The following is a 25,430-nucleotide window of genomic DNA, read 5'->3' as shown; positions in this document are numbered from 1 at the left end:
TTAACTCCTTTAATAACACCAAGCAAAATCCAGATAGTGTAATAATCACATTTATCCCATGGATATTGGAATTATCTAGTGCCATGTAACACATGACCCCCAAATCAGCAACATTTATATATATATCCAGTGGTTGGTTTTGCTGTTGGCTCAGAATTTAACTGGAGTTCTTGGTTTCTCTCTGTGGCCTGGGCTTCCTTACAACATGGTGGCTGGATTCCAAGGAAATTTTTGAAAAAAAAGAAAGAATCAAGCAGAAGCCATATAACCTTTTATGACCTATTTGCAGAGCATTACTTAGGTTGCATTCTCTTGTTCAAGGCAGTCATAAAATCTCATTCAAGTGTACAAGGAGGGCAATAGACTTTACCTTAGAAGAGCACATGAGTCTAGAAATATTGCTGTGACCATCTTTGGAAAGTATCTGTCACAGTGGGACTCAGACTGGCAGAAAGCCTTGTGGAATTGATTTCCAGAGAGGGAAGCCCATGGTAGGTGAATGTGATGGGATAGCGGATTCTGGGGGCACATGTCAGGTCTGGGTTTGAGAAGTGGAAGAGAAGCCTTGCTAAAGACTGAAGAAATGTACTAGCTAGAGAAGAATCCAGAAGAAGCTATTGGCAACAAGGGGAACAAGCAAAATAAATGACCAGTAAGTGCATGAAAAGATCAATACCATTCAACATTAGGAATATGAAAGTCAAAACCATAATGAAAATACCTCTTTACACCCATTCGGTGGCAATAATAATAATTTTTAAAACCCTGAGAATAGGGATCCCTGGGTGGCGCAGCGGTTTGGCGCCTGCCTTTGGCCCGGGGCGCGATCCTGGAGACCCGGGATCGAATCCCATGTCGGGCTCCCGGTGCATGGAGCCTGCTTCTCCCTCTGCCTGTGTCTCTGCCTCTCTCTCTCTCTCACTGTGTGCCTGTCATAAAAAAATAAAATAAAATAAAATAAAACCCTGAGAATAATAGGTGTTGACAAGGATGTAGAGAAATTGGAACCCTCATACATCATTGTTGGTTAGAATGTAAAATAGTGCATCTGTAGAACATAGTTCAGTGGTTCCTCAAAAAGCCAAACAGAATTGCCATATGACCCAGCAATGCCACTACTGGGTATATACCTATAGGAATTAAAAGTAGGAAGTCAAAAAAAAAAAAAAAGTAGGAAGTCAAAGAGACTCTTTTCACGAGTCTTCACAGCAGCATTACTCACAATAGCCAAAAGGAGGAAACAACCCAAGTTTCCATCAACAGATGACTGGACAAACAAAATATGGCCTATTCATATGGCAGAGTATTATCCAGCCTTCTAAAGGGATGAAGTTCTGATTCATACACACTACACTTGGATGAACCTTGAATGCATTATGCTAAATAAAATGAGCCAGACATAAAGGGACAAGTAACATATGATTCCACCATGAAGTATTTATTTAGAATAGGTAAATTCATAGAGCAAGAAAATAGATTAGGCTATAAGGAGGAGAGAGTGAGACTTACTGCTTAACGGTTAAGAATTTTGGTTGTGGTGATGAAAAAATCCTGGAAATAGGTATTGATGATGGCTGTATAACATTGTGAATATAGTTCATGCCACTGAATTGTATGCTTACATGGTTAAAATTACAAAATGATATTTTGCCACAATTTTAACTTAATAATGTAACATACCAAAAACTATTGAATTCTATCCTTTAAAATCAGTGACTTTTATGGTATGTGGATTAAATCCCAATAAAGCTGTTTTGTTAAGAAAAAAAAAAAAAGATGGAGGTCGAAAGACTTGCAAGTACAACAGTAATTTGTTCAATATAAAAATCTTCCCTAACCACCTCTCCCCGACTTTTTCTAAGAAAAAGGAAGTAAAGGCAGGACCAAAAAGCAGAAAGACTTGCACAGTCCTGCAATCTTGCTGCCCAGAACTGTTGAATCCAAAGGTAACATTGCAGCCCAACTGCCTCTTGGCTCCAGGCTCAACAATAAGAGAAATAACCCTAAACCCTAAGCAAACACAGAGGTGAGTTCAGTCTTTGGCTCATTTCCAGATCAATTCAACACATAGTGAATAGTTACATATTCACTTTGGGATACAGATGAAAGAGGGCTCTCGGTGCTGTGGGAGAAACAGTGTTCTTCATTCCCCATGCCTCTGTTCTACATGCAAAGTCTGGTATACCCAAAAAAAATGTATGTATTTTACACATATATGGCATATATAATATATAACATGAAGAAGCAAAAATAGTAGGGGGCACCCACAATCATATTTTAGAAAACAAAAAACAACCTGTAGATGATCCAGATAATGGAACTAACAGGCAGAGACTAACAATTGTGACTCTTGTGCTCAAGTATTTACAGGAAAAGGAAAGAATGGGTGAATAAGGAATCTCAGCAGAGAATTGAAAGTCATAAAAATAAATAGTCTTGATCTGTATCTAAAGTTTAAATCTAGGGATACCTGGGTGGCTCAGCAGTTGAGCGTCTACCTTCAGCTCAGGGCGTGATCCCAGGGTCCCGGGATTGAGTCCCACATCGGGCTCCCTGGATGGAGCCTGCTTCTCCTTCTGCCTGTGTCTCTGCCTCTCTCTGTGTGTCTCTCATGGATAAGTAAATAAAATCTTCAAAAAAAAAAAGTTTAAATCTAGTATCTGAAATTAAAAATGATTAGACAGACTTACCAGCAGAGTGAGTACTACAGAAAAACCGTGAACTTGAACACGTGTCAAAAATTATTTCAGAAATTATCTGAAGTGAAGCTCGGAATGGGGGTCCCTGGCTGGCTCAGTTGGCAGAACATGTGACTCTTGATCTGAGGGCCCCATTTTGTTGGTGTGGAGCCTACTTAAAATGAATGAATATGTAAACAATGTTTTGAATGAAACTCAGACTGAGATACCCACCAAACAGAACATTAGTGACCTGTGTGACAAAGTATCAGGCGGTCTGGAGTGTTTGTAATTTGAGTCCTTGAAGGCAAGGAGACAGACAAAAGTACTTGAAGAAAAATGGCCAAGCTTTTCCAAATGTATGGAAAAACAAATCCTGAAGCCCAAGAAACTCTGTGAACCCTAAACAGAATAAATGCCAGAAGACCACACCTAGACACATCATAGATAAGCTTCTGAAAACCAAATACAAGGAGTAGAATCTTAAAGCAGCTAAAAAAGACTCAGGCCATACTGGGAAACAATGTATTGTATGGTTATGAGGAGATGTTAAATATGTGACAACTGGAGCAAAAAGGCTTCTTTTGCTCCTTTTGCACAGACCAGTGGTTCTCAAATGGTATCAGTTCCACCCCTACCCCCACCCCTGTGGGAGAATTCCACAATTACAATGTCTGGAGACCTGTTTGGTCCTCAGGAGTAGGGGATACTGTCAGCATCTAGGGGGTTAGAGGCCAAGGATGCTGCTCAACATATATCCCTCCAAAACAAGGAATTATCCAGCCCAAAAGTCTAGTGCCACTGTTAAAAAAAACATTGTTAGGTAAACAAAGATATCTTAGAACACAAAAAGCAGTAAGCATTAATGGAGAAACTTTAGAAAGTAGCCTCCATCAGAATTTGAAAGTAATACTCATCAACAGACTGTTATGAAGTGAAAAGGCAGAGCATAGACTTGGAGAAAATATAATGTACCAAATGAAAGCCTTCTGTCCAGATTATATAAGGAATATATAAAGAACTTTTAAAAAGTAAGCAAAGTACTTAGATACTTTACAAAAGAGGATATGAATGGCCAATAAGCATGTGAAAACTTGCCTGTTGTCATTAGTCATCAGAGAAACGCAAATTGGAATCACAATAAGACACTGCTCCATAGCCCCTAGAATCACTAAAATTTAAGAGCTAACAAAATCAAATGTGGAGATCTAAAGCAAGTAGATTTCTGAATATGTTGCTGGTGGGATGATAACCTAGTGATTTGGAAAACCATTTGGCAATAAATCTGAAAAAAGTACTATTTTTGTAGTCTAACAGTTCCAGTCCTAGGTATTTACCCACAAAAGCTGAAAATAAAGGTCCACAAAAAGACTTAATGCTTATAGCAGCTTTGTTTATGACAGCTAAAACCTGGAAACAGTCCAGATGTTTACCAGGATACTAGTAAACACCAGCATACTCCTGCAATGGAATACTGCTCAGCAGTCTAAAGAGAAGAATGACCAACACATGCAGCAATATAGATGAATCTCAGAAGCACATGTTGATTCTAGGCAGGTCAGTTAGGCAAGGAAATTAAATAAAGGCATCTAGATTGGAAGGGAGAAAGTAAAACTATCTGCAGATAGCATGATCAGGTAAATAGAAAATCCTAAGGAATCCACTAAAATACTATTAGAACTAATAAATGGGTTCAGTTGTAGGATGCAAGATTAATATTTTTAAAATCTATTATATTTCTATACATTCACAATGAACTATCTGAAGATGAAAGTAAGACAATTTGATTTTTGATAACATCAAAACGAGTATGATACTTAGGAATAAATTTAACAAAATAACTGTAAAACATACTCTGAATACTATAAAATATTGTTTAAGGAAATTAAAGATGATCTAAATAAATGGAAGGACATCCATTGTTCATAAATTGGAAGGTTACATTTGATAGAGTCTTTATTAAAATAGTTCATTTCAGAGAGTTTTGAGTACTATGAAGAGAATAAATAATGAGGGAAAAGGATTTAGGTTACATACATAGGAAATGCCTTTCTGAAGTCTCATCAGTGTCTCCTTTTCCTTTTTATATTTGTTTCTTTGAATTAGGATCAAATCCAGTCCACACATTGAGACTGCTTGATAGGTCTCCTGAGTATGTCTCCATAGATAACTCTTCATTGTATCTCTTCCCCTTGTTTCTCATAATTCAGTTGTTCGGTAGAATTTCCTGTGATGTGGTTGCTGACTGCATTCCTGTGTTACAGCTCCCAGTTAAGTTGGTCCCCTGCCCTTTGTTCCTTCCTTTGAAGTGAGGGTTGGGTCTGGAGGCTTGAGGAGATTCAACTTTGATTTTTTTTTATTTATTTTATTTATTTATTTTGGCAACATTATGAGGTTGGATCTTAAACAGTAACTGCCTATTTCATGATATTAAAGAATTGTTCATTTTTAAGGCATGATAATGGTATGGTTATAGTTTGTTTTAGAGATTATATTAGAAAAATCAGTGGTTCAAATGATAAGATGTCTAGGATTTGCTTCATACTAATAAAAGATGAGGGGAGATAAATGGAGTATAGATAGAAAGATCAACTGGCCATGAGTTCATCAAAATTGCATGATGGGCCTGGGGTAATAGCATTACTTTTTGTACACTTTTAAGATTTTCCATAATTTAAAGTTTTAAAACTGTAGTAGTTTATTGTATTTAAAATGAATGGGGGGATCCCTGGGTGGCTCAGTGGTTTAGTGCCTGCCTGTGACCCTGGGGTCCCGGGATCAAGTCCCCCATCAGGTTCCCTGCATGGAGCCTGCTTCTCCCTCTGCCTGTGTCTCTGCCTCTGTCTCTCATGAATAAATAAAAATTAAAAAAAAAAAAAAAGAATGGGACTCTCTAACCTATTTCTGAGGTTGCAATAACTATCAATTCACATTCACTTCTGTGATCCCCTTTTATTCATTTCTGCAGGTAGCCATTATTTTTCAGATCCTATTTTTACCATTTAGGTCGAGCCATCTGAAATTGCCATTTTTTGGTAGGGTGAAAATATCCACATACTGGCAGTTGACAGTGTTTTGGTCTGATGCATGGAAGTCAGCTACAAAGTCTGATATTTTCTATATGCTGCTTGGATTCATTGCCATGCCTTCCTTCCTTTCAAAGTTTGGCTATTAGTTATCAAAGCCTATGCTTTTGTGATTGGATTCCAGGTTTTAAAAAACTCTTACTCATCGTTAAGTGGTTGTAGTAAACTGTTACTGTCGTTTTAAAGAAATTTAGGGAGAAAAAAAGGGAGTTAGAGACAAGTGTCTTAAAATTAGCCTGTTGCATTCAAGTACAAAAGACCAGTGTAAATTGGACCATGTTGAGGGGAGAGGGAAGGAGAGATGCTAAAAGATGATGTCAGAGGTAGACTGGGGCCAGATGATGGAAGATCTTGTAGAATTTTTAATGCGTCTAATGGTCTGACTGCCACTCGTAGATATTCTTCTAGCTGCCGTTTGAACAGAGATTGTAGTGGAAGCAGGACATCGGTTAAGTTGTATAGTAAGGTTAGGTGGCTCAGACCAGTGTGGTGGCTGTGCCCCTGAGGGGACGCACTAGGGAGTTGTTTCAAAGGTGGCCCTCTGGAAGTGTGACTTAGTGTGAAGTGTTAGAAAAATGCCTGGCATCTAGAAAGTGCTCAGTCATTGGTCTGTTCCCATCACTGTGAAAATACTAAACAGCAGCTGTTTTCTGAGCATATGTTTATATTTCAGGCGCTAAAGTGCATCATGTTTCTTAGCACATTTAATTGTTTTGAGCTGGGTAGTTCATTATTCCCATTTCAGAGGAGATGGACTTCTACACCATTCTGTCTGCCTTTGAAGGACACTTTTTTTTTTTAGGATTTTATTTATTTATTCATGAGAGACACGGAGAAAGAGGCAGAGATAGGCAGAGAGCGAAGCAGGGTCCCTGCAGGAAACCCGATGTGGGACTCAATCCCAGACCCCAGGATCATGACCTGAGCCAAACACAGCTGCTCAACCACTGAACCACCCAGGCATTCTATAAGATTTCTGTACATTAGTAACCCATTTCTGTTTTTGTTTTCTTTTGTTTTTTGGAACTAGGCTCCATACCCAGTGTGGAGCCCAGTGTGGGACTTGAACTCACCACCCTGAGAACAAGACCTTATAAGCTGAGATCAAGAGTCAGACGCTTAACCACCTGAGGGGCACCCCCACATAACCCATTTCTAAAAGTCTGTCTAATTCTACATTATCATCCAAGAAGACATCACATTTAACTAATATTAATGGTCCCTCAAATCTAGCACTGGTCTTTCTTAACGAATTTCCAAACAGAAATAGTGTGTGATGCCTGAGACAGCTTTGAGTCAGCAAGCACCCTAAGTTAGCAGCCTCCTCTAAGCATAAGATTTGCAGACTTGGACAAAATTCAGCCATGGTCATCATTTCAACAATGGAAGCTAATTTGAGCTTATTTCTGCAGTATGGGAAAGTCATTATGAAATAAAAGTACTCAAATTGGGAGAAAAGACAGTGTAAATCACTTTTCATCAGTTGCTGATGAGTTCAGCCAAATACTGGAGGAATCAAAATCAGTCATGTTCATAATCGTCCAGAAATGTTTTTAAACTTTCTCATTTGGGGGAATCCTTGAGGGATTGGTTTTCCTGCCCCTGGCATTGTGTCAAGCAGAGACTGCAGGCAGCAGAGCAGATAAACATTCAAAGTTCCCTCCTCCCCTAAATCATGTTTTCAGAGAACTGTGAACATGGAATAGCTTGAGAACTTCTGATTTGTAGGAAGTGCCTGTCCAGAGTCCAGCTTCTTGTGTGGTTGTTAGAGCATCCGTCCCAGAACTAATCAGAGTACTCTTGCTTTTTCCATCTGTCCCAGCTGTGAATGCCTCCTTTCCACGGATGTGGCCTGCCGTTTGACGATGACCTCTCATCCTATCTCACTTCCTGCCCCTTTTGTTTTCCAGCAGCCCTCTTCCAGTGGGAGTGTGTTTGGGTCTGGAAACACTGGAAGAGGGGGAGGTTTCTTCAGTGGCCTTGGAGGGAAACCCAGCCAGGATGCAGCCAACAAAAACCCATTCAGCTCAGCCAGCGGGGGCTTTGGATCTGCAGCCACCCCAAGTAAGTTGAGACCATTTTCCCAGTCCCTTGGCCCCATAATGCCATTGTCATCCTTGTGGTACGAGCAGAGCTTTGGTGACAAGTGTAGAAAGGAAAGAGAAGATCTAGAAGGCCCATTTAACATGGATCAAAGCAGTGTGATCTGTTTTGATTTTACTTTTCGGTTTTCAGTTTTTTGATGAGATGTCCTGTATAATTATGAAAAGACATCAGAGCTGCAGGGTGAGGATCTGTGCATTGAGTTCCTCCCCTATTCTCTTCCAAGGCCCAGATTGCTCTGTTTTTTGGGATTGAAATGACTTGAAGTGAATGCGAGTGGACAGGCATAAATGAGAGCAGCAGAGCAAGTTGGGTATGCTTGGAGAAGAGCATCTGGATTTTCGTTGTGTCGTACTCACTCTGAATTTGCTTTAAAATTCAGCTGCCACAGGGAAATGTTGCCCAAAACTTGAAGCCTTCATTATTTCTCATCTCTTACATTCTTGTCTTATTTTCAAATGAAGCTGTATCGTTCTGCTCTGGCTAATTTTTCAAATTCTTTGTTGATCTGTCTATTCATGGTTGGAAATAAAAGAAATTTGGGTTTTGTTTTTTTTTAAGTCCTAAAAAAAAGGAAAACTCCGCTGCTGATGGAGGCCGATACGGAAAGTTGGGGGCCTGTCATCTTCCTCTCTGCTTCCCTCATTTAACATGCTACCCACGGAACACCTCTCGTCTGCTGTGCCACACAAGATCTTCGCAAATCGGGAGCTAATGTTCTACAGAACAAGACAGATCTTCCTTCACGTTAAGACTTATGCAGTTCAAAGCACAGTTTTCTATTCTGAGTCTCCAGATTCACTGATGAGTTGTTTTGGTGTCACTGTCCACCTAAAAAGTATATAAAGAAAGATTATAGTCTAGAGACACAGACTTCTTCACTTGTGAAGGTATATGATTAGAAATCTTTGCTTCCTGTCTGCCAAGAAGAATTTAGAATCCTAGAATAAAGAGATCGTAGAAATTGAGTCTAGTAGTTTTCAAAAACTACTGCAGATAAACTTCTAAGCAGAATTCTTGATGCTTAGAACAGATAAAAGTAGATGTACTTGGAGGCAAGGATCAAGAACCAGAGATGCGTCTGGGTGGTTTCCCAGCCTTTTCCCCCAGCTCTTAGCATGGGACTGCAGGACTTCACGGCACATACTTGAACAATAGGATCCTTGTGTGGCACTCTCTCCATTTTCCAATGATGAAACAAGCCCCGAATGGTTAGGTGATTTTTTTTTTATTTTTTATTTTTTTTAAGTCACAAGGCCAGGAAGTGGCAAATCTAGAACTCTACTAGATCATATATAACGTACAAAACAGCCTCCGGCACAGAAGAACCACTCAGTAACATGCTACTTAGAAATGTGGGTTTCTCCCATAGGTAGATTACCATCTACGAGATTGTGTTATAAACCAGTTTTGTTGAAACTTAGGCATGTTGTATCCTTTTAAAAACCCCTTTCCGGGGTGCCTGGGTGGCTCAGTTAAGTGTCTGCCTTCAGTTCAGTTTCAGGATCTTAAGGTCCTAAGTCCTACATCAGGCTCCCTGCACCGTAGGGAGTCTGCTTCTGCTTCTACCCTCCCCCCTGCTCCTGTGCACGCTTGCACACTCTCTCTCTCTTTCTCTCTCATGCGTGCACTCTCTCTTTCAAATAAATAAATCTTAAAGAATGAAAAAGTAAAAACCCCTTACCTCCTTGCTGATTCATCCCTTACACCTTACCTGTCAAAGAGTTGCCTTCCCTCAGTGGGGGACTAGAGATGGCTTGCCCTGGCTTGTGGGAGCCAACTGTGCACATCTCTCTCCAGTTGTGGCCAGTATACATCATGTTGGAGAGCCTGAACTCCACTGTTATGTGAGTATTTATATGATGGGAATTGGACAATGCTGCAAGTCAGCGCTGCCCTCCCCTACCCCTAGTCCGTTGTTCACTGGCACACTGTTGTTTCCGATGCTTTAATTCTGCCTTAAAATCAAAGCAGATGCTTTTGTAAGATTATACATTCATGATACCAGACACCTACTGGTCTTTATTTTCCTAAATGTTAGTTTTTCTTTTAAACTGGCAGTTTAGGGATCCCTGGGTGGCGCAGCAGTTTAGCACCTGCCTTTGGCCCAGGGCGTGATCCTGGAGACCCGGGATCGAATCCCACGTCGGGCTCCCGGTGCATGGAGCCTGCTTCTCCCTCTGCCTGTGTCTCTGCCTCTCTCTCTCTCATTCTATGTGACTATCATAAATAAATAAAAATTTAAAAAAAATTTTTTTTAAATAAAAAATAAAAATAAATAAACTGGCAGTTTACTTTTATGGCAAGAGAAGTTTCAGGTACCAGAAAGACTTAAATGTTATTTTTTTTTAATTTTTTAAAGATTTTATTTATTCATGAGAGACACACAGAGAGAGGCAGAAACAGGGAGAGAGAGAAGCGGGCTCCCCATGGGGAGCCCGATGCAGGACTCGATTGCAGGACCCTGGGATCCCTCCCTGAGCTGAAAGCAAGACACTCAACCACTGAGCCACCCAGGTGTCTCAACAGTATTTTGTTTTTAAAACTGAAGATAGGATTCGATAGTGGAAGGGACAGGAGCCTTTGTAGCCTGAGGACCAGGTGCAGGAGAAGAGGAAGAGCCTTGGAAGAGGAAAAGCTAGAAGTCATCCCGGGACAGGCATTGTCCTCACCAGAACTAACGCAGCTTTCTGCGAACCATGGGTCACCTCTTTCTTTTTGGGTGACTTGGCAATATTTGGCACTTGGAGCACAACATCTGTCCTAGGCCATATAGATGGTTCTCCTGGTTCTCTTCCTGCCTTTCCACTGGTTCCTTTGCTGCTGCTTCTCTCTGTCCTTGGAGGCATGTCCCCCATTGTCCTCTAGGTTATCACAGCAGTCCCCATATCCCCCTCCCTGCTTCCAGCCTCCTCCCCAGGCATCTGGACATTCACACCAAGTAGAGTGTTTTTAACTCTGCTTTGCTTTCACCATTCTCCCTGCACACAACCCCTGGCAGCTTCCCACTTACTTGAAGTCAGCAGTCAGGGCCCTCTGTGAACTGCTCCTACACTCTTTTCTGTTCTCCTAACATGTTCCCTCTGCTTTGGCCAGGTTGTCTGCTGGCCGACCTTCATACACACGCCCCTCACCCTACTCCCGGCTTCAGGGGCAGGGCTCACCTGCTCCCTCCACTCCACCCACCAAACCTCCCCTTCCTTTAAGGGTGACTGTAAGTCTGCGCCCATGTGCAGCTTGACCTGAGGGTCATAGGGGTCCACAGTGACCTCTCTCTCTCTCCGGAATCCCACAGCCCTCATGTGGGCTTCCTTCATGTGACATGAAGAGAATGGATCTTTATGGACCATCTATTATGTGCTAGATGCTCAGTGTAGTTGGACTAACCATTTCTTACAACAGTACTTTGAGGTGTGGCTTTCCCTGTTTTACCAATAAGGAAATAGGTTCAGAGAAGGGTTTTGGACCTACAGAAGTAGCAGCAGTTAGGGGGAGCAGCCAGGGTTTCATCTGAGTATGCTTCCAGAATTCTGATCTACCCTGTTGCCTCCTGAGTTCTTCCTAGCCTTGCAGCAGAGCACAGATCCTCTTTCCAGTGTGTCTTGTCTGACAGCCCTCGGGCTCATTCTCTGTGGCATCGAACACGCTCCCCTGCAGATAGGTATCTGAGCCCAGATTGAGCAACCAGCAGTTTCCCTTGTGACATTCAGGCCCCAGGTCACCCGCTCCTGAAGCTGCCCTCTTTAGCCCTGAGAAATAATTAGACCTCTGCCCTCAATGAGAAAGACAAGCTGGGAATACTGTTGCTTGGAGTTGGCATGTTCTTTATCCAACTCCCACCTTGTAAAGGTTTCTGTTCTCTGTCTTCCCCAGAGACTACCTGAGATACACTGTTAACCCCTGGGGCCACTTAAAATTCAGCACCACTGTACATTGTCACCTGTCAGGACTTACTGCCTCCTCAAGTGTTGTGCTGAGGACACTGGTTAGAACCATTCTCAGCACATTCTATCTGTCCAGAGGCCTGAAAGACATACTTGGGTGAGGATAAAGAAGCCATTTGGGAAGAATCTGTTTGGGCCTGCAAGGCCTCCCTCTACAACTGTTCTGGAAAAAATCTTAGAAAGCATCCTGGATGGGATGCCTGTGTGGCTCAGCGGTTGAGCCGCTGCCTTTGGCTCAGGGCATGATCCCAGGTCTGGGGATTGAGTCCCACATCCGGCTTCCTGCATGTAGCCTGCTTCTTCTGTCTGTGTCTCTGCCTCTCTGTGTCTCTCTTGAATAAATAAATAAAATCTTTAAAAAAAAAATCCTGTACTAGAGCTTCTTGAGAACCCCCTTCTCAGTGTGTGTGAAATTCTAATTGGTGACTCTAGACCTGCAGAAGGAAATGGGAGCTGGTCTTTGTGATGGTATTTATATCAAATTTATACCGGATATAATTTAACTGAAGTAGGGTTGGCCCCAATGTTGGGTCATGCAAGTGTTTTTTGCCAAATAAAAGGACCCAGAGGATCCATGTCGTGCCAGCAGGGGGAGGCCCAGAGCAGATGCCACTTGTCCCTAGCCTTGCCACCCTGGAGAGTAGAAGCTACCAAACAGCTCTGTGATGACGGGCTCTCTCCGGGCTGCTCTGCCCACAAGTGAAGAGGTATCTACTACAATGATATGTTGTTCCAACAACGAAGATACCTCTTACTTGTATTTCCAGAGCCAGGGACTATGTTATTTTAGAACCACTAAGAGAACTGAGCAGCACGTTGTTGACTGTGGAAACAGAAGCAGACCTCGTTTAATGCCACTTTGCTTCAGAGCAGCTTAAATAAATCCTAAAACGTTTCAACATGTAGAGCTCCTCTTGAGACTGTGAACGAAAACTGTTACAACTTGACTGGTTTAACTCATGATCTTTGCAAAATGAAAAGGATTACTGTTTTTTGCCACTGATCTGCTCTGTGTCTTCTTATGTTGAACGAGTGGGATGTAGCAGGAGGAGGAGTTAAAGAAACAGGAAGTTTTGTATCCTAAGGAGAGGATCTGCCATCGGCCCAACTGGGCACTCTGCACACGTCAGCTCATCTGATCCTCACCGCAGCCATGTGGACACCCTCTCCCCCCTCACTGTCCCCATTTTATCTCAGAAGAAACTGGGACTTGGGAAGGTGAAGTCCTTGCCCACAGCTACTAGGTAGCCTGAGCCAGGGCTGACTGCAGAACACCTGTGTACTCCACTGTAAAGTCCATGAGCATCTTCAGACAGAGGAGTCTCCAAGGTGAAGGGGTAAATCTGCCTAGAAGCTTCTGTGTTCTCTGACTTCAGGCATTTCAGTCTCCCAATATCATCCTGGTAAAATCACTTCACCTCTGTGTCTCAGATTTCTCCAAGAGGAGAGCTAGCCCCAAATCTCGCACTTGACTTGATTTGCTATTTGGAATTTTTGCCACATGAGTACTAATGAAGTCGGAAAGTTGCAGTCTCTGTTCCTGAGGTACCAAGTAAAAGGAATGGCTGGAGAGCCCGTTTTTCATCACCATTGTCGAGTGTACTGCCACTGCAAGATATAATGTGGCCTCTAAGCTAGCTCCCTGATGGAAAGCTCAGGCTGTTCAAGAGGACATTTTTGTAAATTCCACCTACAAGTCCCTCTGCAATAGAAGAATGGATAATCCCGTGGTACCATGTATGAGGATGATGAAAAGGAGCTTGTGCACCCCTCCCACCATCAGTGCCTGGCACACTGCTAGCCAGGCCAGGTGCTCCAACTACCACCAGGAGTTTCTTTTTTTTTTTTTTTTTTTTTTTTTAAGATTTAATTTATTTATTCATGAGAGACACAAAGAGAGAGAGGCAGAGACACCAGCAGAGGGAGAAGCAGGCTCCATGCAGTGAGCCCGACGTGTGACTTGATCCTGGGTCTCCAGGATCAGGCCCTGAACTGAAGGTGGCACTAAACTGCTGAGCCACCCGGGCTGCCCACCACCAGGAGTTTCACAGAGCAAATGACCATGTGGTGGCCGGGGGTTCCATGTATTGGTGCCTAGAAATTCAAGGTGGTCATGTCCCTGAGGTAAGCTATTCAGTTCCTGGATTGTAGATCAAGAGCATTGCAACTGCAACTATGAGCAGTCGCATCTCACGCCTAGGTAGGATTGGCAGCAGAGTGAGATGGAGGACCTTGGGATTGACAGGTTCGAGGTGGGACACTTTCATATACCTGGACTTTGAGAGTGAGTTCATCTCCTCCCCTTCCCTCCATCACCTTCACTGGAAGCACCTAATCAGCTCAGGGCCATACTGGCCTCATATAGATGTTTACACTTCTCACTTGCTAATGTGGCATGTGCCCTGTCACTACCAGGAGCATCAGTTCAGCGCCCCACTTACTCCTGTGCCTTTGAGCCTTGACCCCATTTCAGGACAGCTTCACCCCACCGCCTTTGGGCTCAAACTTATTTTAACAAAATGCCCACCCAAACATGATAGCGAAGTGTGAGTTGTCTCTACCTTCTCCCCTCAAAAGGTGAAAGAAAAACTCCTGTTGGTGTGCTGTTTGTGTTACCCAAGTAACAATTTTGGGTACAATTTTGGCTACTTGTGCATTACTGGTCAGATTTGCATTTCTTGTAACAGGCAAAACACTTCTTACCCATCTTGGTCTTTAGGAGTTCATTTCCTTTATTCCTTTCATTTTTGGTGTGGATTCAGTGTGTAGAGGGAGTGACCCACCTAGATAACCATCTGAAAGGTCAAGGGCTTCATTGAACTGCTTAGGAAAAGGAAATCAGACTGGAAGTCTTGCTACCTCTTACATTCTTCATAATATCTTTAGTTCCCCCCCCAGATCAGAGTTAGGAGCATTGTGGTTTTTCTTGTTTTGCTGCCATTCCTTGAGGAGATCCGGCAACAGCCAAGAGGCCCAACCTGACTATAAAATCGGGAAGCTGGTAGCCATTAAGCATGGTTTGGATTTGCTCTGACTTTTTTTTCCTCTAGCTCTACAAAACGTGAAGTTGGTTTTCATGGGAGGAGATGAATGAAAGCAAGCCCTATTCTTCAGGAGAAAACAGTCTCATGGGAAGCTGGTAGAGAGACCTGATCCCCATGGGGGTACAGATGCATTTCTGCAAAGGAGCCTCTTTGCTGGGCCTGTTGCAGCACCCCCCTCCCTGGAAGGTGTTCCCCTAGAATCCAGAGTCTGGGCTCCCAGAGATTAAGAATTTGTTATTAACATGTGGGCAAATCAGAGAAGGTGCTCACTACAGCCCAGCTCCCTTGAGTCCCAGACTTGTCATTTGCTTCTCCTCAAACACCTAGCTGCAGTTTTTTTTTTCTGTTCCAAGTAGATAAGGACATTTTTCTACCTCTGACCTCCCTCAACATGTTCCTCCTTTCTTTAGATACCTCTAATCTATTCGGAAACAGTGGGGCCAAGACATTTGGTGGATTTGCCAGCTCATCGTTTGGGGAGCAGAAACCTGCAGGCACTTTCAGCTCTGGAGGAGGAAGTGTGGCATCCCAAGGCTTCGGGTTCTCTACTCCAAATAAAACAGGTACTCTGATACTTAATAGCTGTGGTGATTTTTAGATGTGTATTTACATATGCATGGACACCTGGAAGGAGATATCTCTAGGGTGGCTCTCAAGGGAGTAGGATTGAGTATGGATGAAGTGACTTTTCCTCCCTAATTCATTTTTATATTTACTGAGCATCTGTTGTGTTCCTAACACTGTTCTAGGTCTCCTGAGACATGCCCAAAGCAAGAATGTAAATATGTAGCAAGTGCAGAGCAACCAAAGTAGGAGAACATACAAGACAGTGATAACTAAAATATAAACAAGAAAGCACCCAAGTCACAGAATAGCTTGGGTCCCATTCCAGGTCATGGGCAAGACAGATGATCTGCTTAGTTTTGGGGTCTATTTCATTTGTTCTCTTTCTCAAAACTTTTTTTTTTTTAGCATAACATACATAAGTATATTACATGTACACATACAACATCCACTTACTGCAAGTATACAGCGTAGTTACTTCTTACAGCTAGAACACACCAGTGGACTCCAGAGTAAAGGGCATGCTAGCACTACTTCTTATCCCAGCATTACTTTTAAAGTATATCTTTGTGAACTGTGTGACTTTCTATATCATATACTACATTTGTAATTTCAGAATTTAAGGAACAATAAATATGTAGATAAAAAAACACTTCATTTCTGTCAACTGCCTTTCTGTCCTCTTTCTGTCTCAGATCTTCAGAGGGTCTGCACTCCTGCCCCTGTTGCGTGGAAAATTGTGTCAAAAGATTTTTTTTCCCCAAAAAAGATCAGTGGCAGAGTGGGGGAGGATGTTTGCAGAGAAAGGAGTTTTTTAAAGCAGACTCCCCAAGGGTGAGAGGTCAGGATGCTTGTTCCTTGTGTGTATGGGAGACTTTAAAATTATGTGAGTTCGAGAGGAAGGACCCTACCAAGGACCAGATGCATAGGTGGCTCTGACATAGGACCGTCCCACATTCCATGCCTGGAATCCCACCTTCTGGAACCTAAATTGCTGTGGTTTCCATACATCGTGCTCCATTACTCAGACCTGTGGCTTGGGTGGGTTAGTCTTTGGTTGCAGTGTTTGATTCTTCCTAGAACTTAAAAGGCACTAGACATGAGCATCGCAGCTTTATATTGGCCCCACCCTTCCTCACAGTGAATGATTTAAAAATGAAAAAGCTACAAAGCTCTGAGTCCTAGTTAACAAAGCAGACATTTGACTGAGAAATTTTAATCCATTAATCATCAAGGCGTCTTTTTTTTTTTTTAAGGAACTGAATAATTTTTTTTTTTATTCAAGTGTTTTTCTTATATGTCGTTCTTATTCTGGAATCAGGTCCCAGTTGACTTTGAGAATCTTATGCTTTTATTTTTTTAATCTTAGAGAAAATATATTCTACCTTTCCGAATATTTTTCCTGTTTTTTTGCCCTGTGAAAGGCCTCAGACTGAAGACTCCAACAGAGAAAGCTACGGGGGATGAATGAACTGGTAGCAACAGAGGTGACACTAAGGGTAGAGGAACCCCATGTCCCCTGTGCTTCTGGCACTTTGGCTCTCCCTGCAGGACTTATTGGCAGTTCTCAGGGGGCTTCTGGTGTGGATGGAGGTGCTAGAGTCTTGAGCATAAGGAAAGGCTGCTTTAAATAAAGGAGTCATCCTTCTTGCCCAGGCAATACAAATGCCTAAGACATCACAGTTGGCATTTTGCTTTAAGACAGATTTTAGATGGGTCATTTTGATGGGTCTTTGAAAAATTCCAAAAGTGTCCATCCTCCCTCAGTACAATTACCTTAGGAAATAATAGTGCTGGAGATTACTTGTGAGGGCAACAGAGGTGGGCCCAGACCACCGTTCCCAGCCTGTCAGGCTCTCCATTGCCCTGTTGCTGGGGTTGCGGTGGAGAGAGGCAGGGTGACACATGCAGTTCAGTCGTAGGTGCTCTCTTGAGTCACAAAGCCCTTGCTTCAGTCCCAGGACTGCCACCATCAGCTGGCTGATCTCAGGCAAATAACATATTCTCTGAGCCTGTTTCCTCCCCTGCAAGACAGGGACTCCGGGTTTATTGGGAGAGTTAAGGCAAAGTGTTGTGTAACACCTGGCACTAGACATGGCATACAGAGGGCCCTCAGTAAGTCAGGTGTTTTATTATCATTGATTATTAGCAAATTTCTGTTTCTTCTGGAGAAGAAAATCATGAAAATATGGCATCTAATACAGTCGAACCCTTCCTAGCATCAGTAGTGAGTTGCCTAGATCCAAAAAATAATAGAGTGATCATTTTCCTCCTGTTTCACTTAGCTATGACCCAGGTTTGTTGTTTGGGGGCATTGTGTGTATGTGGTATGTGTGTTATATGTGTATGTGGGGGGGTGTATGTGGTATATCTGTATGTGGGGGGTGTATATAGGGGGTATGTATGTGTGTATGTGGTGTCAGTTTGTATGTGGTTTGTATGTGTTGTATATGTGATATATGTATCTGTGATGTGTGATGTATATGGTGTGTATGTGTGTGTCTGGTGTGGGGGGTTGTATATGTTGTGTGTGTGTGTCTGTGGTATGTGGGGGGTGTATATGTGGTATGTGTGGTTGTGTCTGGTATGTGTTGCATGGGGGGGTTATATATGTGATGTGTCTGGTGTGTGTGTATGTGTGTGTGATATGTGTGTGGTGTGTGTCTGGTGTTTGGGGGGTGTGTCTGTGGTGTGTATGGGGATGTATAAGGGGTGTGTATGTGGTATGTGGGGGTGTATATGTGGTGTGTGTTTGGGGGTGTATATGTGGTGGGGGGCGTATATCTGGTGTGTGTGAGGTGTGTATATGGTGCGTGTCTGTGGTGTGTGTGTGTGATATGTGATTGTGTGTGTGGTGGGTGTGCATATGGGGGTGGGGAGGGCGTGCGTGTGTGTGTGTGTGTGTGTGTGTGTGTGTTTGTGTGTGTCTCACCTCCTCTCCCCAGTCCAGTTTATTTTCTGTATCATTGTGACTTCTCTTATTTCACTCACCCTCCACCAAGAAGTCAGAGTAATATTGTGCGCAAGGCACCAGGTACAGCTGTGTGTGTCTAGGAAGAAAATGTAACTAGATCTATGATCGGTCTTAAATAATTCAACTGCAAGGGTTTTTTAGCACTTTTTTTTTTTCCACTCTCTTATATTTGTAACCCAACAGTCTCCATTATCATGGCTTGGAATTTCACTCATGGTTTGAAAATCTAGAATGTTAACCCAAACATGAGCCTTAGCAAAAAGTATCTTCACTAGGAATGATAAGTAAGCATAGGAGTGAATCACAACAAATAATGAAAGAATTCAGCTAATAGCTTTTCCTGCCCAGAGTTTGATCTTTCCTGATTCAGGTAGCAGAAGTTTGCAGTGTGATTGTGCTTACATAAGAAGGCCTGACTCCTGCCTTTGGCCCAGGGTGTGATCCTGGAGTCCCGGGATCGAGTCCCGTGTCGGGCTCTCGGCATGGAACTTGCTTCTTCCTCCTCTTGTGTCTGCCTCTCTCTCTCTCTATGTCTATCATGAATAAATAAATAAATAAATCTTAAAAAAAAAAAAAAGAAGAAGAAGAAGAAGGCCTGATACGTGCCTCTGATGGCAGGACTCACTTTCCACAAAGCGTGAGAAGAGTGTCCTTGGCCCCTCTTTCGTTGCACCAAGGCCACTGTCATCCCCTTTAGCACATTAGCTCCTTAGGCCAGCACTCATTTTAAGAAATACTCTGTTCTAGAGCACCTTTCTTTTACCAGTTTATTCCATTCTGTTCAACAGACACTGAGGTTCTCAGCTCATAGCCTAAAATAAGGTACACAGTATCTTGGGGTTGGGAACCCTCTCCAGAGCAGAAGGAATATTCAGGGAAGGACAGTCCATCTCCCCGCCCAGCATGCATCTCCGCCAATCCAAGGGGGCCACCTCAGAGCACCTGCCCTTTGGCACGATGGCCTGCGCATGTGCCATCCGCCCAGCCCCCGTTCAGCAGTCAGGGACTCCGATGGCTCTCCTCAAGGCTGATTGATTGTTTTATCACATTTGTCCAGCAGCCTTCCTCCAGAGAGGAAATTCAGTGTGCTTTTTTATTGAGAAGTTGCTCCTGACTACAGAGAGAAAGCATTTTTAAGAAATTTTTCTGTGCAGAGAGACTGTGGAGAGATGTGAGAGCCATAAGGCTTTAAATAAATAAAAAGCCCCTGGCTGAGCACCAGTGCTGTGTGCCTCTCCATCTCTTCTGTAACCCAGTTCATAGGTTCTCCCCAAGAGGAGACTTTGAGGCTCTAGCTTTAGAATGTGGATTTTCATGAAGCTAGAAGCCCTACCTGAGTTGTGATAGTAACAACATCTGTCATCTTTGACAGCCAGGCAGGGACCAGAGTTTTCCAGAATGCTTTTTCAGTGAGAAGTCTCAGAACCACGTGGTCGGGCTGGGAAGGGGTCAGAAATGCACCAGGCTGGTTCTTGGTGACAATCTGATTCCACGAGACTGGGAGCTAACACGTCCACCTTGCCCATGGGAGGGATCAAGGGTCTCATAGACAAACAAGGGTCTGCTGGATTCTTAGAGCTCCAGGGAGCTCCCCTGGTGGACCCCACCCTTCTGCTAGAAGTGGAGGGGGTGGTTCGGTACTTAGAAGTCACAATTATTTTAATTTGAATTTCTAACCTGTTTTCCCCTTTTTCCTTCCTCTTTTGATTTGGTTTCTCACCATTTATTGTCTTCTCTTCCTGTCTCCTTTCTTTTTCCCTGTTTCTGTTTGTTTGCCTCTGTTTTGCTCAGGTGGCTTCGGTGCTGCTCCAGTGTTTGGCAGCCCTCCTACTTTTGGGGGATCCCCTGGGTTTGGAGGGGTGCCAGCATTCGGTTCAGCCCCAGCCTTTACAAGCCCTCTGGGCTCGACGGGAGGCAAAGTGTTCGGAGAGGGTACTGCGGCTGCCAGCGCAGGAGGATTCGGGTAAGCCCCCCCGGGGATGGACCTGGGGACGGCTGAGAAAGCACTGGGGCCCAGCATGCCTATTTTGGCAGGACAGTTCTTGCATTTTCCCTACTCTTAACTGAGCTGAAGCCCGCTTCCCTCAAAATCAGCAAACAAGTCAGTCCAGGAAGCCTCTTCCTTCTCTGGGAAGGCTCATTTCTTCTAAGCTAGACACTTTCAAGTAGGCAAGTGGATGCGAGCTGTGTTGCCATTAGCCAAAAACATAGAGTACTGGTTGGCAGGCCCTGTTCTGGTGGAACTAAAGGATGATATAAGGAAGAAAAACAGTCCCATCCTAGCTTCTTTATAGCCAGGCCTGCCTCTTGTGTGGTGATTTCTGTTAGGGAGTTCAAGGTGAATAGTTTTCACCACATTCTTTCTCCATGGGACTGTGGTGTCGTCCAATCCATCGTCCTTGAGCAAACTGTTCCTTGTGTCCTTTGTTCCACTCCAGACCCCCATAGTGGGTGTGTGGGTCCCAGTCCCATGGGCCAGCTTCCACACTGGGCACTAACTGGGCACCCCACACATTTCAGAGTCTCAGCGACAGCTTAGCTCTCAGAGCTGCTTTTTTACTGCCTTGTGCACATCCTCACTTGAAAATGCCATATTAGGGATTTGCTTTTAAGGGCCCCAGAAATTCAGTCTGGTTGCCAAAACCCCAAGGAGAAAATAAATAGCCTTCACCACACCACAAAGTCCCAATAAAATATATGTGGTGATGACTACAAAGTGCCTCATTCAAAGGACATATGAGTGTCTGAAATCAGCATCTGGTGGACCTTGTCCTGGCACTGGGCACAAGACTCAGGATGCTTAAAGCTCAAGACATGGGAAGGGGATGAGGGGTTTGTTTGGGGGAATTGTCGGGCTACTTGGGGTGAATCTTAAAGACAAGGTGATAGCATCTTTATCTTGAAAGTAAACTAAAGTATGTTTTTACTCATATGCCCTCCCCCCATATCATGAAAGATATTGGTGTGGAAATGCTGGCAAATTTCCAGAAAGTGAGTTGATAGATTGCTTCCTGGATTTCATGTAGAAACTAATGATTCCTTTAAGTTTCCCCCCAGAAACCCCAAGAATTAAAATTAAGAAAAGCTTTTAAAGCAGAGTTTGGACCAACTTAAACCAATATTCTTGGCAGGTTCCAACAGACACTGATGTCTCCAGTGGCCGCCCAGCACAGAGTACTGCAAAGTTGGAGGATTTGGGGTTGACTAGGAATCTTGAGATTTTATTTATTTATCTGAAACCTGCTATTTTCTTTACTAGTAGAAAAGTATCATATTCTGCCTTGGGAGGGAGCTCACCCACACAAATCCTGACTGGTTAGTTCCATTTTGTCAAAGAGGCTGACAAATACTGACTCTTTTATGAGGTGACTCTGTCACCTTTTCCCAGGTCCATGTCTGCCCCTGACCAACATCTGAGGAGCTCCCACTGTTCCTGGGAGGCCCGGAGCAGGAGTAGGAATAGAGCAGGACCAGTCAGGACCACCCCAAGGGTCTGCTTTCAGAAGACCCATCACCTTGTGAAAAGTCCATAGAGTCAAGATCCAGAAAGAAGCTAAAGACAAATAACTGGAAGAAGAAGGTTGTTGATAAACAAGAAACTAAAATGATGGGATGAAATCCAAGAACTATTGAAATCCAAGAACTATTGGAGATAGAGGAAAAACTATAGTGCTGCTCCATTTCCAGATAACCTGGAATTTCCAGACAGTGGAAAAAAGCTAAAACCCCGGACCATTTGGCTTTTGTATTGTGTTCCTGTTGTCTTCCTTCCCAAAGCTGAGATTTGCTCTGGGCTCTAGCCTTCCACTTCTGAGAGACCACTAGTCTAAACCAAGCACGTCCCCTCAATTTGTGTATCGTGTAGCCTGAGGCCTGCCACAGCAGGCCTGAGACTTCTGGACAGCAGGTGCCAACGTGGCCACACTAACCACCATCTGCTTTCTCACTGGAACCCAGGTTTGGGAGCAGCAGCAATACCACATCCTTTGGCACCCTCGCAAGTCAGAACGCTCCGACTTTCGGATCACTGTCCCAACAGACTTCTGGTTTTGGGACCCAGAGTGGGGGATTCTCTGGCTTTGGATCCAGCACAGGAGGTAGGTGGCCAGACCTGTTCCCTCACTGTAATCCCTCCTGCATTCTCCTTAATAAATGTCCCCCACCTCTCTGCACACCCTGCCCCCCACCCAAGAATTGAGTGGTTTTTACCTGACAATTCTGTTTAGTATTTTAAAGGCTGAAAGTGGGTGAAAAACAAAATGTTCTTTTTAGGCTTTAATTAGACATGTAATGTGCCATTTCTTACCAAAGGAAAAAATGACTGCCTTGATTTTCTCTCAAGACAAGAACCCATAATAATAATCGCCTTACTAGATCTTGGTTTAAAAATCCAAGGTGGCAAATGCCAAAGATAAGATGTAAAGACTGGACAAAATGTCTGATTTGTTGAACCCACGCTTCTTCAGATAGTGGAATACGTATGTTCTTCTGGTTTTATTTCTGCAACATTTATGAGGTGCAGAAGTGAGGCATCGTTGTTACTTTACAAATGAAGAAAAAAAATCCCCCTCGGGGCCCATTTGGACAAAGGGCCAAAGGGCAAGCCACAGAACCAGGCCTAGTACCCAAGTGTCTTGCTTCTCCAAGCAGCAGCAAGTGAATGGGAAAAGGAAACCATGGTTTCCTAATGAAAGGGGTCCGTGTGGCCCCAGAGCAGCTGAGTGGGAGGCGCCATGCCAGGGACCCACAGCCCACACTGGCCGTGGGGGAGAGAAGAACCTTGAAATGCCAAGAAGGCTCCTCACCTCTTCCCCACCCCCACCCTCCGCTGACCTCAGATGGGGGGCAACAGGGCTCTGCAGGGAGGGACAAGGTGGGGCCCGGGACCGCCCCTGCGCCTCTTGAGTGCATGTGTGCATGCACTCACTTCACCCTTCCCATCTTTTTCAGTATTCAGCTTTGGATCATCTAACTCGTAAGTATCCACCTCCAGTTTGCAGCCATTAAATGAGGGAGGAGTGTGTGGTATGTGAAAATATTACACTACTAACTTTTGCTCTATTTGTATATTTGTATCTGTTTTTCCTGCTTTGTAAGCTTGTCCTGGAAGCATGGGGGTTCAGCAGCAGGTTTTGGGTTTCGTGAACCTGCTGATCTCAGCAGGAGTGTAGCAGGAGGTGCCAGGCCTGGCCTCCTCAGGAGCCATGTGTAAGAGAGAGGAGTATGCCTTCCGATGAGCAAGGACTGGAGGGCAGGACCCGAGAGATGCTGTTCCCTAATTCCCTGTTAGTGTCTCAGGAGCTTCGTGCTGCCTACGGGCCTCCAGTCTTATATTTTGATCCTAGCTCTGTGCTTCTGTGAGGAATCCTATGACATTAAAAATTCAGAGTCCTGAACTTGGACCTCAGGTGGTTGCATGAGCCTCGGAGCCCTTCCTCAGCAGGCACTGACCTGCCTCTCTCCCGGTGCTTCCTTACAGGTCTGTCCAGGGCTTTGGTGGCTGGAGAAGTTGAGTGGGTGTCCGTGTTCCTTTCCAATCCTGAGACCAACCACGTTCTCAGCTCCTCTTCACTGAGCCACACTGGAGCAGTCCTCCACGTGGACATTCGCACTGAAACACACACCCAGACAGAAACAGCAGAAACCAAAACTCTTGAGATGCTTGATCGCTTGTTTATTTCTTTTCTATTTCATGTTGGTTATTATGGGTGCCCTCTCCCCACCGCCCCCCTCCCCACTATTAAACTCTGGTCTGTTTCCATGCTGAATATATGTGGGTTTTGTCAGGTCACAGCCTGGGAGAGGGGTTTCCTCATTGCTGTGGCTCTGAGAAAACTTCCCAGCCTCCAGCCAGCCAGCCATGTATATATCTTCAAGATTGGCACCAGAAGTCAGCAGCATCGGAGATGGATGCATGAAGAGGGTGGGTGGAAGCTTCTCCTATGACACCGACTCTCCTCGAGCCTTGCCCCTTGCCTACAGAAGAGACTGCGTGCTGGCCAGCCACCTTTGTAAGGCCATAACTTGGGTATCTCCTTTTCGTGTTCTTGCTCCTGTGGGACATCCGGACCCTGGAGACACCAGCCTTGTGATTGGGTGAAGGGCAGGGAACTCCCTTGTGCGGGCATCAGCCGAGTCAGAAGAGCTCATGGCACCTGAAATCAAAGTACAGGCAGCCATGAGGCGAGCGTGGAAAACAGGCCAGTGCATGCTGATAACAAGGACACTGCCCTTGGACCAGCCCCGTCAGCTCATCTTGTCGAGGTGGCTCTGGGTGCTTGTGTCCCGCAGCTGATTTCTTTGACTCTGGAGAAGAGTGATGGAGAAGAGCACCTTTATCTCCAGTGACAGTGACATCGGTCACCCCGCCTGGTCCACTGTCTGTTAACCACAGTGTAGATAACCCCAGGACAGGCCTGCAGTTGAGACGACGCTGCTGTCACTGACACTGTGGCCACGTGTTTGCCAGAATGGCAGAGGGGCCCCAACTTCAGTCTTATCAAAGTGTGTGAAATGCCGTATCTTTTGGGTCTGGGCATGTTTTACTTCTCAGGCCTATGGTGTCCTAGGCATTTGCTGACAAACGAACTGCTTCACATCTAAAGCAGACGGGAGGATTTGTCGTCTTTCAGGCCAGGATGCAACCGTGCGTTGGCTAGGTCACAGCAGGGGAGAGTCAGGAAGGATTGTTCAGAGTTTTACATATTGGAAAGTTCTATTTTAAAATGTTTTAATAAAAGTTTTCCATGTGATTGAATCTGTCACATTACAGCCAGTGTGATCTCACTGGTTCGGTCAGCCTGTTGGGGTGGGTGGGCATGGGTGCAGTGCCCCTGCATCACCGTCACCGCCTGCTCTGCTGATCCGGCCCTGAGAGGTTCTGTGTGAAGTAAAGGCCCTTGAGCCCCAGGCCTGCAGACTGTGATTCAGTAGGCCTGAAATTGGGCCTGGACACCCCAGGGTGTTGAGCTCAGTGGCTCTTGGGGCCCTCAGAAGAGGAGTGTCATCATGCAGCACTGTTGGGTTCCAGGAACCCC

The 25,430-nt window shown here is 44.3% G+C and overlaps 1 protein-coding gene across 4 annotated transcripts in view; it reads left to right on the top strand.

Annotated features, from left to right (window-relative positions):
- NUP214 (nucleoporin 214) overlaps positions 1 to 25,150 on the top strand; it is a 101,273-nt gene extending 76,123 nt beyond the window's left edge. For 3 of the 4 annotated variants that reach the window (XM_055316553.1, XM_055316548.1, XM_055316544.1), the window contains exons 31-36: positions 7,675 to 7,828; positions 15,266 to 15,418; positions 20,185 to 20,356; positions 22,351 to 22,490; positions 23,344 to 23,368; positions 23,873 to 25,150. In XM_055316553.1, the coding sequence (XP_055172528.1) occupies positions 7,675 to 7,828; positions 15,266 to 15,418; positions 20,185 to 20,356; positions 22,351 to 22,490; positions 23,344 to 23,368; positions 23,873 to 23,906 (678 nt within the window). In that variant the 3' untranslated portion in view covers positions 23,907 to 25,150. The remainder of the gene's footprint in view (positions 1 to 7,674; positions 7,829 to 15,265; positions 15,419 to 20,184; positions 20,357 to 22,350; positions 22,491 to 23,343; positions 23,369 to 23,872) is intronic. The other variant, XM_055316550.1, reaches the window with a different exon arrangement.
- The last annotated feature ends 280 nt before the right edge of the window (positions 25,151 to 25,430 follow it).

This window comes from Nyctereutes procyonoides, unplaced genomic scaffold (genome assembly GCF_905146905.1).
Source record: "Nyctereutes procyonoides isolate TBG_1078 unplaced genomic scaffold, NYPRO_anot_genome, whole genome shotgun sequence".
NCBI lineage: Eukaryota > Metazoa > Chordata > Mammalia > Carnivora > Canidae > Nyctereutes > Nyctereutes procyonoides.
The sequence above is the reverse complement of the archived record's forward strand: the minus strand, read 5'-3'. Positions and strand labels throughout refer to the sequence as shown.